Raw genomic sequence first — 15,226 nt, 5'->3', positions numbered from 1 at the left:
TAGCTCAATGTTTTTTTATTAGTGTTTATTGGAAGTGAGAGTAAGCCACGTTAATGATGGTTCTTCATATGGATTATAATTTTATAGCTTATTGCTACCCAGAACTCACTTCAGCAGAGTACTCAGATGTGCATAAGTGCTGTGCTGAATGAAAATTATATCACACAGTATGCGCACTTGGAAAAAATAACAACAGTACTGCTATAAAAGACATGAAGTTGCATATATTATCCTCTTCTTGAGGAAAGGATGGCAGGAAGCAAAATGTACATAGCAGATGTTACTCCTGTTGCTGCATTAATTACTCAGTTCATCTGATAGTAAGGGTAACTATCAGGTCTTAAGCAGAATGGTAACATAGTGTAACACAAGTGATGTAGTCTGTGAGGTAAAAGCTTTTTCATGGGGATGCAAGCAGAAAGAAGGCTTTCATAAGTAGTTTGTTTACAGTCATTTGAAGTCCAATTGGGTAAGCAGTCATGATAATTATTTGATTATTAAAAAAAAATTTGGAAGGTGCTTTATATATTTTTGTACTTTCTTTTGTCCTCTGGCATCCTGCTGCTCAAGGATACAACCAGAGGGAACCAATTTGAATTTTAGAAGGGAGTGAGAAAGAAATCACCTATATAATTGCTTTAATCTGAGTTTTGGATTCAAAGCTGAAGTTGCTGGTGGTTTTTCTGCTTCGCTGCTTCTAAGGTTGTTGAAAACAAAGCGTTTTGATTTGATGCAATAACAGATGTTATGTTTGTTTGTGATTTTATGGCTTTGTGTTTGTTGTTTTTGTTGATAATTTTGTTTCATTTTGCTTGCAGGATTGTTTCCCGCAGTGCTGAACTTGGCTACTAATGCTCTCATCACAACCAATGCTACCTGTGGAGAAAAGGGTCGGGAAATGTACTGCAAACTTGTTGAGCATGTTCCCGGACAACCTGCAAGGAACCCTCAGTGCCGTATTTGTGATCAAAGGAGTAGGCTTCCACACCGTAAGTGTGCCCTGTTTTCATTTATTTCTTTTAAATGCAATTTTTTTTTTTTTTTTTTACAACAGTATCAAATACTCAGCAGACAAAGCTGTTTGTCATTGTTCTAAGTACTATAAAATGACTATTCTTATTCTTGCTGAGGATGCTTGTTTCTTTTACCAGTATTTCAAAATCTGTTTTGTGTACTCTAATCGAATCTTTTAAGTGAAGCACTGGAGTTCAGACCTAGGACAACCTAAGTATTTTAAAGTATCTACAAATATTTTTTAACTCTTCTGCTGTATGCTGACCATTAATGAAAAACAGATTACTGTCCTCTGTATACCTGTATGCTGAATTTGAAATTTCAACCTGCAGCATCTCAAACCTGAGCTAGAGGAGAAGGGGAAGAGCTCAACTGCATTTATGCTTTATTGTGTTTTGAGGCTTTCTTTCTTAGCTTGATGATGATTAATTTTCACTGAGCCAGCAAATAGGAGGTAAGCAGTTAAACTAAGTAATTTTTCATTATCTTAAGATTTAATAAGAAAATTGATCAGTGCACTCATGGCTTTTTTTCTTAAGGCTATCAGTAACCAAAGTAATTTTTCACATAAATTTATCATCAGATCCAGAGATGCATGTTGCTATTAATTATTATTAGTTTGGTAGATTGAAATAAGAGAACTTCATTCTTGATCATACAAGTCATACTAGTGTAATTTCACATGGGCTTGCAGTAAGACTTCAGTAGAACTAACTGTCAGATTTTGCTGAAGACAAAAGCTTTTTACTGTCTTCCTCCACTTTGATTGTGTTATCTAGAACTAAGCAAGCTGCAGTTCTTGCAGTTCTCTCTTGATGTTTTCATCTTTGTTAAAATTCACCTGAGCTTTTATCATCAGCATTGCAGAGCGATTCAGGTTTTCTTCCAAATAAGCAGATCATATTCCAATTTATACATCTAACTTAGATATGTCACCATTTTAATAGTTTGATACCATTGAGAGACATCTAGCTAGTTGGCCATTGTTGTCCCTAAATACTCTCCTGCTAAATGGTTACCTATCTATTTGCTACCCATCTTATATTTGTAGAGCTAATTACAATTGCTCCAGCATAGACAACTACTTTTGTCTCAACACAGTTATGTTGCAGTATACTCTTTTCCCACAAAATTGTTGTTCAAATTTTGTCATCTTTAATTGTAGTAAATGCTGCCTTCTCTGGAAAGATCAGACAATTGAATTGCAGCATTCAAATGACATATTATATCATAGCAGTGGGTGTCACTTAGTAGATTTATGGTGTTTTGGTAGCATTTTAACTGGTAGAAGCACCATGCAATAGATTCTATTCTTTTCTCTTATAGAAGTGCATTTGAACATGCATGCACATCATTCATACCCCATTTGAATAATATGATTCTCCTCATTCATACCTTCATCTAAACTTGAGTCTGCCTGAATTCAGAGAGACTCTTTTTTGCAGCCAACATCATCTCATTTTGAGGTTTTTAAATGTTCATTTGGCAGAAGGAAGTGCTTTATTTAAACAGAGATAGCTTGCTAATAGGAGAACCATGTAATATAACCAGACTTTAAATTATCTCCCTGGGATGTGCAAGTCTGGAGTGTCTCCCCTTAATTACTGTTCGAGGAAATGAACACAAATTCCCTGGTTAATCACATGTGAGCCCAAATTAAAGAATAGAGATTGGTCTCATTCTAAATTCCCTCCCTTTGTCATCCACCAGAGAGGCTGGTCCTTGAACTGCATTTGCAATCGAGTTCATTTTGAAAAATACTGTGTTTTCCCTTCCTTTTAAAATAAATAAAATATGCTAGCAATTAATCAGTGTTTTCAAATTATGATTAAACTCTCGTAATGATAATTACAGAGAAAAACATTAATTGTTTTTCATCTCCCGGCTGTTCTTCTCGTGATTTATCTTTATTATCAATTTCTCCTGAAGAGACTTGCATCAAAATTTCCAATTGGACAGTTTGTCACAACCACTCAGATTCACTGAGATTGATTTACAGATGGATTTTGCTAGTTCTCATTTAAAGCTAAAGTTTGTGAATATGATCAGAGCTGTAAGAATTGACAAAAAGTAAAACATAAGTATTTTTTTCTTTATGAGAATAACACCACTTGTAATGCAAGGATCGTAACTTTTAAGGGTTATTGCTCACTGATGCCATTGAATAATTTGATTTTTAAATTTTTTTTTTTTTTTTTTTTTTACATTTCCAATTTTGCAGGCTTATTTTTTCACTTCTTCAAAGCCCTTTAATTATATCTTTAAACTTGTTTAGGCATTCTAGCTTTCTTTCATGAGATAGGGTTCCTGTCCCCCACAGGTGGCTGATGTAGCAAGAAAACAGAGACACAAAGACTATCAATCTGAATGGTTGATTTAAATATTAATTAGAATAAGAAGTAAATTAATCAGTTCATACATAAGTTCTTTGGAATCCTTGGATGAGCTAATAATGAAGCACATTCCAGTTTTATACACTGTTGTATTTCATATTTTGTTATTTTTAACCATGATGTTTAGGCTTGCTCTAGGTAATTAAGGAGTTCAAAATACATCAGATTCTTTTTTTGAGGCTTTGATTATTCTCCAGTCCATACAGATGAGAATCATGATTTGGACATAAAACCCAGACCAGTGTGGTATTTTTCTCAGCCTAAGTAACATCAAAATACTTTATAAGACAACTTCAGTAACTTAGACTAATCTAAGAATTAGCCTAAGACTAATTCTCTTCTGTAAGTAAACTTATGGCCAAATTACTCAAGATTTATGTGGGGTACTTCAGCACAGTATGGGGACATGAAAAAAATGAATCTTGGACTGTGATATGAGTAGTTTATAAATCTTTGAGTCATCTTTGTAGACATATATGATGGGTAAGACAATTTTCCAATTGGGAAATACATTATGTAACTAAGATGAGATGATTCATAAGTTATGATTTCTAAATTATTGCCACATGTGCTTAGAAATATAACTGCCATAATTACTCTAATTTCTGGTTTCTCTGCACAATGCATATCAAGATCCTGATTTGTTACAGCATTAGAGACTTAGCAGTACTTGAAAATTCAGAAGTGTGTAAAGTGATCACACCATGTGATTTAGAAACTTTCATTTCCTACAGAATCAGGAGAATTTCCAATTGTGTTTAAGAAGTCTTTGTGATGCTAAGCAAGATCAAAGAACTAATGTTAGATTAGCTTTGCAGTAATAACCATAGAGCTGTGCTCCAAGAGAAAAAGCAGTTTCCTATTTTATTTTGATGTGCTGCCTCATTTGTTCTGTGATTGTAATTTTAATCTAGAATTTAGGTCTAAAACCATTTAAGTCTTTTGTTCATGCTTAGATATATTGACACATTTCTGTTGCTTTAACAGAACGACATCCAATAACAAATGCAATTGATGGCAAGAACACTTGGTGGCAAAGCCCTAGTATCCAGAATGGGATTGAATATCATTACGTGACTATTACGCTGGACCTCCAACAGGTAGACTTACTCTATTTGCTTATTTCTGCAAGCAAATTCTGTTTGCGCAGAAGCTCACCTGCTTTTACTTTCCTCTTTGCTCTGTGTTGCTTTGATATTATGAAGACACTCTTCGCTTCCCCTATAGGGTTTTGTCATTTATGTGGTATTGCATATTTTTTGAAGTCATATTTAAAAATATTTTAAATATAGCTTTCTCATTTTGAGCGTGACATCTAGTTTGGCCCTATAAAGTGAATCAAAAGAAGGGTGGAATATTCAGAGGAATATTCACGAGCAAAATTTAGTTTTCACTAGTGTTGTTTATTGTTTAAGTAACAAAGAGTAATATAGTGCTATGCACTCAAAAGTACTTCAGCTGTACCAAGAATATATGTGCATGTGATGGGGTATTCTAAGGGACATTTTGGAGAGTAAAGGGGAGGAATTTAAGAGGTCTTTAAATTACCTTTTGCCACTGAACCATTACTTGACATCTGTAACCCTCAGAATGAAGTTATTTGATACTTATAAAAATGCTACATAAGTTCCAGGGATTTATAAAGTGGATTTGAGGGCTGAAGGAAAATAATTTTTCATTATGCAAAATAAATACAGGCAGTTATCTGTGTGTACCAAAGTCAATCCCCATGTTATTAAACTTGTCCATTTTGTATTCAATTGACTAGATAACAAAGTACATGCTCTTTTTTTTCCCTGCTTAAATTCTTCTCTGCTCTGTGACTGACTCGTATTTGTCTGCAACTTTAACAAGACACTGAAAGCATACTCTGTTTTCCAGGTTTTTAGAGAAAAGTGGGGCCCTTTCCAGTTGCCCCTTCCTCTGTGATCTGTCCACTTAGATCAGTTTTCTGATTTGATTTATTTGTAGTAGTTTACCAGTTTCAAAGAGAATAATAGCTGATTACTAGAAAGGCTTGAATAAAGCATGGCTTGATAAGAAAATTAAATCGAAGGTGTTGTACAGAGACATTTGTGGGCATGCAGACAAAATTTTGTTGCAGGAGGTGATAGTCTTAACTTAGTCTGGAACTCAGAACTTCAGCAACATATAGTGAACATAGTACTTACTATGTTTCTAAAAAACTATTTCTAGTTTTGCCTTTTATTTCTTGAAAACAGTCATCCAAATGATCTGGTGGTAAAATTTTCGCGAGTACTTCGAATCTGTGGCAATGAAGCTTTTGAAGGTCTCTTTACTACTTTGTTTGAATCCTAAGAGAATTATTTGCATTCTGGCTTTGGAGCACTTGTTATAAAAAGAGAAGTCCTACATATGTTTTCTTGGCCTTGTATCCATATTAGTGTTTAATGCTCTCTTGTGTTTCAGTCAGCAGAACTAAACTGTTAAATGGAAGTTTGATCTTAACTTGCCAATTTACAGAAGCTTATGTTTAAAATCTCTTTCAAACTTTAGAGTTAAGTTTTTCCGTATAGCAAGGATCTGGGCCTCTTGTTGGCTCTGATCTATTAATACACAAGTAGCTCTATAGCTCTACCATTAGAACTGTATTAGTATCTTTGTGGTTTTATTTTTTTGTTTTGGGGATCACTGTAGTGGTTCTTGTGTAGTTACTTAGGCCAGATCTGTTGAACTGTACGAAAAAAAACTGTTTACTTCTATGTGTTTTTTGCTTCTTGCTGTGTTAATATCTAGATGGTTTTAGTAAGTATAGAAGTCTGTGTACATCCTAAAATTTAGTTACTTTCTAGTAGACTCAAAGCTTGCAAATACAGCATCAGTGGCATGTTGAAGAAAAAGTAAAGCTTCTTTGTATTTTGTATGGCAGCAATCTGAGAATACTGCAGTCTCTTTGGTGGTTTTGTTTTATTGTGTGTGGTTGTTCTTAAGTGGGGCAACGCTTAAGTATGAGCCTGCATTCATTATTTTTCCCCCCTTTCTCTCTTGCTTATTGTTCCAAGAAAGCTTGGTAGTCCTCTTACAGGGCTACTTCTGGTGCCTCCTCGTAAACCCATTCCACTGTATTGGCTGAAATATGAGAGGAACAGTGTTGAGGTTCCTGGGTTGATCAAAAAGATGAGATAATACTCTGCTGTCTGGCAATCTCTTTGTGAGCATAGCCCATGTAGTTAGGCAGGTATGTTTACTTAGACCTTACGTGAACAGAATACAAAGGCTTTGTTCCCCCAAATATAGCAAGAGTACGCTGCAGTTCATTTGTCTTCCAATATTTTCATTAAGAAATGTAAGGGGATTGGAACTTTGAAGCTTGGGGGTCCCTTCCAATCTAAGCTATTCTGTGATTTCTCTTGAGTTTCCCTGTTACCTTCTTATACTGTCTTAGTTGTCACTGGCTTGTTGTAAGATTTCAACAGTGCTGCAGTGTTGCCAGCACATCTCAGGATAGCAGATAGAGGGTCCCTTCTAGCACCCTCTGTCTGTGCTATCCTGTGCCTTTCTATGGGCAGGCTCACTGTTAGCCTTCTTCCCCTTCAAATTTAATTCAAAACCCTGCCAATGAGTACTGCTAGCTTTTTCCCCACGGACCCTCATCCCCTTATGAGAGCGGTGGAATCTGTCTGGTGACTGCAAGCCTTGTGCCATGTAGGTTATTTCATTGTCAAAAAACCCCAAAGTGTTGGTGGTGTTATTAGTTATAAAGCCAAGTGTTTATAGATTGGATCCTTCCACTTCTTTCAGTGACCTTACAGAAAGCAGATGTAAAGATGATCTGTGCCCTCGATTCCTTCAGCAGACATCCCAAGGCTTTGAGGTCCATTTTGATCATTCTTGAACCACATGTAGCTGCTTTGTTACCACATCATATGGAAAAGCAGTAAAGGGTAAACTTATGTTGATAGTGATCTGTGTAGGGTCTGTGGGTTTGGCTTTGAGTGATGGGTTCATGTGCAACCAAACTAACTCAGGTTTGGTGAATGCAATGTTCCCAGGTCAGAAAGTGAGCTTTCTTTTTAAATATGTTCCTTTTGAGAAGATATGCTCTTTCAAAAAATATGGGAAAGATACATAAAACAGAAATGATTCCAGGAAGAAGGTATTCTGTGTGTTTGTACTGCCTGAAATCCTCAGTTTCATTATTTCAGTAAATTCAATCTTTAGAGGAAGATAGAGGAAAACCAGTTGGCAGTTTGAGTTGATGTGGTCAGCCAATTAGTTTGATTTCTACAAATAACAGGGCACTTTCATTAACTAATTCCCTGATATTGTGGGGAATTGTGGTTGGATTTAATTCTCTGGTTGTAACTGATGAAGTAGTATGTCTTAATTGCCTGAGATAGTAAAAGAACACAGTGACCAGGAAATCCTTTCCAGTCATTTTTCTAACGAAAAAGAACGTAGTTTATGTTCCTCAGAGCCTCATAAGATCAGGTGTAAGAGCAGGAATCACTGTATAGTTGCTCTCTCTGTAAGAAGTGCTCTATTTCGCATGAAGAGAGCAAGGATTCTAACAAGGTGTGCTCTGCTTCTGTGTAGAAATCACTGAACTCCCACTTGCCCTTTCCAATCACTTACTACTCCAAACTTTTAGAATATATGTTACACTTTGTAAAGTGACATGTCAGAAATTATACATAGAACTGAATAACTGGAAAAAGAAGAATGCTTGACCCACTCAGAAGCATTTTGAGAAGCACTTATGAGAAGCAGACAGCGCTATTCTTTTAATGTTGAGCTCCGTTCTGTAATTTTGTTTTGTTCAAATATAGTTTTCATAGAGGATTTGATTTAGAATAATTTCTTTGATTTACTTTAATGCTCATGAGTGGAAATACATGCTTATCAGTATATATGTATGTATATCACCTATTCTTAATGAGGATAATGCTAAGGAAAAGAATTGCCGAACTGAGTGTTTGCTTGTGCTTTCTATCTTCAGGATTGTACAGCTAAGTTCTATAGCAAAAGACAGAAGGGATAGGACCAGGAAACTGTGACAAGATGAGAAGAAATTCCACTCTGTACAGAAAAATGACAGGTTAGAACTCAGTAGCATTATGATTACTCTCAAGAGTAATATTTCATAGATAAATTATGGATATCCCATGTATGACAAGTTCTGTAATCCAGTACTTTGATACTGTGTTTCAAAATTCTTGATTTATTTTTTAAAATTTCTTTTAGATATTGAACTTTTAGTTAAGTACACAGTGTATTTATGCACGTACTGCTGTGCTGAGAACCACCAGACACACTACGAAATGTTGACTTATAATAGGAATACTTGGGTGTAACTTGATACCAACTGAGAGAAAAATATGGACATTGATGCTTCAATTGTTCTTTGTTAGCAAATAGTGTCTCATGCAGAAAGAGAGAAGCAGATTTCAGAGAGGTCTTGTTTTCATTTGCTGATAGGGACCGAGCTCACTTGAATCATGATCTGAATGTCTGTTTGCACCTAAAATTAAACAGTTGTGTTTCTAAGCATGTTTGGTGGTTGTGTTTTTTTTTTTTTTGTTTTTTGTTTTTTTTCCTGAAAAGAATACTGTTTGTGTGAGCATCAAAATATATTTATGATGTTGATCAAAGCTTACTAAATGGGGGCAGCTGGGAGATTGACCTCAAAAGCATGCTGCTTATTTGAGCTAAAGAGCTAGTGTGGATGTACCACTGTTAATTGTCTGAACAAAGTCCAGATTTTATGTTCAGTCTATCAGATGCTACGTGCACCAAATTCCCCCATGTTTTAAAGCAATACTGCTAACCTGCATTGGAGGAAGAGGAAAGTATGAGAGAGGAGAAAACTTCTGTGAAGAAATGTTGCTGTAGAACCTTGCTTCTCATCTGCTCCTTAACTTTGCCAGTATGACTGCTGTTGCTGTGTTGATAGCTGTTTAAAGGAAATGTTATTTTCACCTGTCAGTTCCCTTGATGCAGGACATTAGCCACATTTCTTAGGGGAATGCAACTCTGTTTTAGAGTTCTTCACTGTCACACAGCAGCAGAGGTCATGTGCTTGTTTGCCAAGGATAGATTGAGGCAAGCGTGACAAGTGCTGTCTTGCAGAACTGTGATGAAGAGATTGCTCAGATGTGTGGCTAGACAAAGGCTACCTGTTCCTAAAGTCTTTAATTAAAGTAATGTATGTTTCTAATGAAAGGTTACATGAGCAATCCAATTCTTATTTCCATCATCATTTCGATGCTCACTTTTAGCCCTCTTCCCTCTCCTTTCTAGTATTTTACTGCAGACGGTTACAAAAAGATGGCTTTAAGAGGGGTTGGCTTGGAGTACTTGAGTAATCTCAAATGTAACGTTGCCTTCTTTCACTGATCTTGATGAAGAAATAACAAAGTTTTTAAGTCTTGACCACTTAAATGTTGGGTTCTGGAACCACATCCCTAGTCCGGCAAAAAAAACCCAAACTGATGGAATGCTTTGTAAGGAATTCTGTGCAATCGAACCTCACGATTAGAAGCTATTAAACTCATCCTTCAGTGAATAGCTGCAGTCATTCTTGCAGCCATGTGAAATGCAAAGCACACTGGATGATAATGAATTTAAGTTCCCTTGATGCAAAACATTAATCAGATCTGTTAATATATATGGAAAGTTTATTTTAACTAAGCCCACAAAACTTAGTGGCTGAGGAATCGGGCCATTTACTTCAATACAGCTGGATTAAAGTAGCCTTTACACGTTGTGTATGCATCCAATGCACAATAGTATGGGGAAAATGTGTATCACTAGGAGAAATTTGTTCTTTTCTGCTGTGGCAGACCAAATATATTTTCTGGGATGTACAGGGGAGCTATAGCTAACTTTCTTTTGGGAGCTTCTGATATCAAGTATCAGAATAGCTAAAGGAATAAACAAAATTAATTATCTATTTTCTGTAAATGGAGGTTATAAGGGAAATGGAGACTGGACAGTGGTTTTAAACTGGAAGTATACTCTCTCTGGATTAGGAAAATTAAGCACCAGTTCTTGTTTCCATGTTGAATTTGCGTATATATCCAAAGCTTTTGCATAGGTTTTCAGTTATTTTCTCTTTTACTACAGTTATGTGCTTTAAATGTCCCCAGGCCAAAATGTAATTTAATGCAAATGAAAATTGATCAAGTTTTGATATGTTACTAACAAATGTCAGTGTGTTTTGTCTCTCTTCTCAAAAAATGTTTGTCTAAGGAGAGAAGAGTGAGCAGAAGCAAAACCTGTTCAGACAACAGTAGTGCAGTTTCATGGTTATGATTTTTCCTTTATCTCGCTCTAAACAGGCTAACCATTCCTATGTCTCTTGGTATGGCACTAAGTACTTGAACTAGATCAATACATTGATTCTGTAACATAGTCTTGTCTTCTGTGGGTTTTATTTTTTTTTTTTGGGGGGGGGGAGGGGGAAGGGGATTTGGCATTCTGGAATTTTAATGTTCTAGTTTTGCTCCTTCTGTGAGGATTTGATGCCAGTAGAAGGGAGGGCCACAAATTTCTGAGGTGGTGGGGAAGCAGTCCTGCATCTTGCTGGAGTAGCTGGCACTCCGCCGGTTTTAGTTGACGAGAACGCTTGGACATATAAAATATGGATGTGTGAGCTTTAGGAGTGATGTGTGGTGAGGAAATGTTATTTTTACCTGCATTCTGTGCCTGTGAAATGGACTTCTAGTCCCACATTTAGCATTTGTACTTGGCATTTCTGGCACATGAATCATTCTGTTTTAAAACAATGTAAATGAGGATACAAACATCTTCTCAGCAACAACAACAAAGTCATATGCCCAGTTCCCTGGCTCAGTCTCACCTAAGTGGGAATGGACAGTTGAAGTGAGAGTCCTTAAAACAAGAAAACAAAACAAAACAAAAAAAACAGCTAGAACTATGGAAATAAGAATATGGAAACAATGCAGAATGACATCTGTTCCATTTCACTGAAGTCCCTAGACAATTTTTATGCATGTATCTCCATTAGTTGTGAAACCGATTTATTTTTTTAATAACTCCTTTCATTTCTTTAGTCCCATAATTAGTTGGTAATGCAATAATCTGGAGTCTACAGAATGAAATAAAACGTACTTTACCCTCCAGCTATTCCTTTTAACCAAAGCAAAGCTAATGAATTTTAAGATAGTTTATAATGAAATATTTTCAGGGTAAAAAAGTACAGAAAGGAAAAAATGCATAAATATATCAGTGATGATTTGTAGCAAACATACCTAGAAAACATAATTATTAGTAACTATAAAAACAAACAGACCTGCATAAAAATTTTGACATCATAGTAAATGTGCTTAATAACTACGTGGTTTTTACAAGTTTGCAAGCTTACCTTACATTGTGATGTTTTCCTTCTTGGTAAGCAGAGAATACTCATGAACTGAGTGCATGCTCTGACAGTGTAGGATTCTTGTGTCAGATGTCATTGAAACTTCAGTTATTGTCTCTGAGTAAAGATTTTATGTATTCACATCACTCAATGCAAAAGTCTGAAGAAAAATGAGTGACCTTTGTCCTTAGCTAAGTGTTGTGTGTGTACAGCTGTGCTGACCATCACTCAGTAGGAGCTGCTGCATTTGGCTTTTAAATGTACTTTACAAACACTTAGAATATCCAGCTGACTCTCCTGCAGCATCAAAAGAGAGTTTTCCCTGGACAGTGTGAATAGTATGTGGAGGAAGCACTCTTCAACAATTTTAAGTATCCATATTAGTCCTGAAAAATCATTTCTGATTTCCCACCATAAATACAGTGCTGGGTGTTTGTATCAAAAAATCTACATGGGATTATTTTGATTTTGATACTTATGAAAGTCAGAGTCTGGGGGAGCTGGTGACACAGTATTTAATAGGATGATAAGAGACTCAGTCTTAAATGAAGGGTGCTGTTTGCTGGAAAAAAAAAAAAGTGAATAGTTCTTAATGATTTTTTTAAAAGCTAAATTTAAAAATAAGTTTTGCAGACTATAGAGGTTGTCATCAAATTATGCTGCTGCTGTGCTCACCTTTTTTCACAGTTATTAAAATGTAAAGTCTATGCTACAAGATGAGCAAGTTTTTTTGTTACACATGATGAGGAATGTGGTATAAGGAGGGCTGCTGAGTAAGTGTTAAAGGTTGTGAATTGCCCAATTTGTTTTTAATCATGTTTTTTGTGTGTGAGAGTTAAGATTCTGGGGAGTAGATCTAACTCCTCACAGTAATAAGGTACTTTGTCATACAAATGCCATGTTGCACTTAAAAGATTTGTGCTAATATTGATATAATGATTTGATGAAATATGCTGAAGTTTGTTTTCAATTTCCCTTTGATTTACATAGTAGACCGTAGAAGTATTTGTTTGAATATTGGCATAGGGCAGAGGGGAAAAATACTGCTGTGCTTAATGTGCACAGTAGGTCAGAGCTCTCAAGAGCATTGAATTTGACTTGCAGGCAGTTTTTTTTCTCATAATCGAGCAACGATCTTTGTTTGCTGGTGGGTCTAAAACTCTTAAGAAACAATAATAATGTGAATAATGGAGATGCTTAAATAGGACTTGAGCCTGCATAGTCATTTCTTCTTCACTGAATAATGAACAAAAATATAAACATATTCCTTTTACGATGCTAAAATCTAATCATGACAAAATTTTCTCTCTCTTCAATGTGAAGTCTATATGCAGCAGGGTGCATGCTGTGTAGGAGCATTTAAAGGCTCGCATATCAGTGGTGTAGTTTATATAGTCAGTAAAAGAAGTCACTTACAGAATTAAAGAAGGGTATATACTGGATGTTTTCAGCATGGCAGAATTGAGATTTGTTCTGTTCTTACACAGAATTTATCATTTCATGGTGAAGATTATAAAAAAAAATTCTCTTGGTTTTAAGTCCTAAAATATTGTTTTTCCTAATTATTCATAACTAAATTCTTATTGTAAAAGGAGATTTTTACAACCCTGAAATTATTCATATCAGTATCCACTTTGCATGTTTCATATGTTGCCATATATGCAATACATAAAGCATACATATCCGTATCTAAAGCAGGCCTCAGGAGGTGTGTGTGTGTAAATGTACATGTATTTTAAGAGCTAAGTGCAGAAGTGAAAGCTGAACTTGCGTACGCTTAGATCAGGGCATCAGAGCTATAATCTCACTTTTTTTTATAAGTTTTTGAAATTTCCAGAGTTCACTGACATAAAATGTTGCCAGAATTTATTTTTAAACCTTTTTAACCAATGAGGTTTTTAATTAAATAAAAGAAACATGGAATCTAAAGAGAAAGTGGAAAAAATAAAAATCAAATAATAGTTTTCTAAAATGTTTTAAACTTTTGGAAAGTCTCTATTTTTTATATAAAGTTTAGGTCACTGCTTAATTCATGTTCCCATTTTTCAAATTGTTTTTAGTGTACAGTGTTTCCAAACTGAGATAGACAAAAGATTGTGTCGTGTTAAGGGAATAGGCATAAATTATTACATGGCTATTTCACATTTGGATTAATGGTCCAAGTTTGAAGTATTTACAATCAATACCCCAGACCCTCAAGATGATGTCTGTTAACCGTATATTAGCATGTTGTTTTCCAGAGACCTCTCAAAGTACCAGCCTTTCTATGATTTCATCAGGAAAGATTTAAAGGTTTAAACATCAGTAATGCAGAAATTGCTCTGTGCTAGTGCTGCAGCACTTTCAGATGTTAATATTCCCCTCCTCAACATGGGTTGCAGATGTTGCCTCACTGAAAAACAAGTGTTTACTTGTGTACTACTTAGCATTTTGTAGAGAAGTACAGAAATTGTAACAGATCTTTAATTTCACATCCATAAAATTAGTGTTGCATGAATTTGCTGTTGTACAAAAGGGAAATCTGAAAAGTTTTGTAATAAAATTAAGGGTTCTCTAGGAATAGCACATTCTTAGATACAAGAATACAAGTCATTATTTTATCGATACCAAAGATAAAATTAAAATACTAAGATATTAAATATTAGGGTAAATACTTAAATTATAAAGATTCAATGCCTTTGTGACTGATTAGGAATTTAATAGAGTTTGGCTATTTAGCTTTCAAAGTTTATTCTTTGCTGAACTCTGAAATGGAGACTAAAAATTGGTGGTAGTAGATCTTTGTCAGGATAGTGGAGCACTTGGTTGCTGTGAAATGCAGCTAAAATAGAACACTGTATGGCAAGCTCCAGCTCGTTGAAGGAAACGAAGATCCTTTTCATCTGAGATACCCATTTCATTATGAAATACAGGCAAGGCATCAGTTCTTGTAGCAATTAAAAAAAAAAAAAAAAAAAAAAAAAAAAGTTCTAGAATTGAAGTAGAACAATAATCTTTTCTGCCCTTCCCTTCTGGTGTTTAACTTTGAGGACTAAAAGATTGAATCTTCCCATTTTCATCCATTTTCCTTTCTTCACCATGGTGTCTCTCCATGGAAATAAGTGATCAGCCTTAGGAAATGAAGTGAAAGGGAATTGCTTTCTGCTGTTATTCAAAAGTGCTATGAAAAGAAATGATTGATTTTAGCCTTCAGTTCTGGCATACAGTAGCTCAGTGATGAGCAGAAAATATGGTCAACAGGAAGCAGGTATTCATTTTCAGGCCTTCACAAACTACTGAATAATGAGTAATGGAGAGCAACAACAGAGAAAATTACAGAGAACAAAGCTGACATTGCCAGCAACTTTGCAGGGTACTGACTCCTGTTTGACTTAATATATCTCAGATGTTCAATTGCTGGACAACTTGAGAGCATTACAGTTTGACATTTTATAAAGTGCACTGTTCTAATAACATTTGTTTTTAAAATGACATA

The 15,226-nt window shown here is 35.4% G+C and overlaps 1 protein-coding gene across 1 annotated transcript in view; it reads left to right on the top strand.

The window, feature by feature from the left end:
• LAMA2 (laminin subunit alpha 2) overlaps positions 1 to 15,226 on the top strand; it is a gene marked incomplete at both ends in the record, with an annotated part of 330,653 nt that overhangs the window by 65,424 nt on the left and 250,003 nt on the right. Inside the window, 2 exons of the mRNA XM_079532443.1 lie at positions 819 to 989; positions 4,395 to 4,507. Coding sequence (XP_079388569.1) covers positions 819 to 989; positions 4,395 to 4,507 — 284 coding nt within the window. The remainder of the gene's footprint in view (positions 1 to 818; positions 990 to 4,394; positions 4,508 to 15,226) is intronic.

This window comes from Tetrao urogallus (assembly GCF_951394365.1).
Source record: "Tetrao urogallus genome assembly, chromosome: 2".
NCBI lineage: Eukaryota > Metazoa > Chordata > Aves > Galliformes > Phasianidae > Tetrao > Tetrao urogallus.
This window is presented reverse-complemented; position numbering and strand designations above follow the sequence as displayed.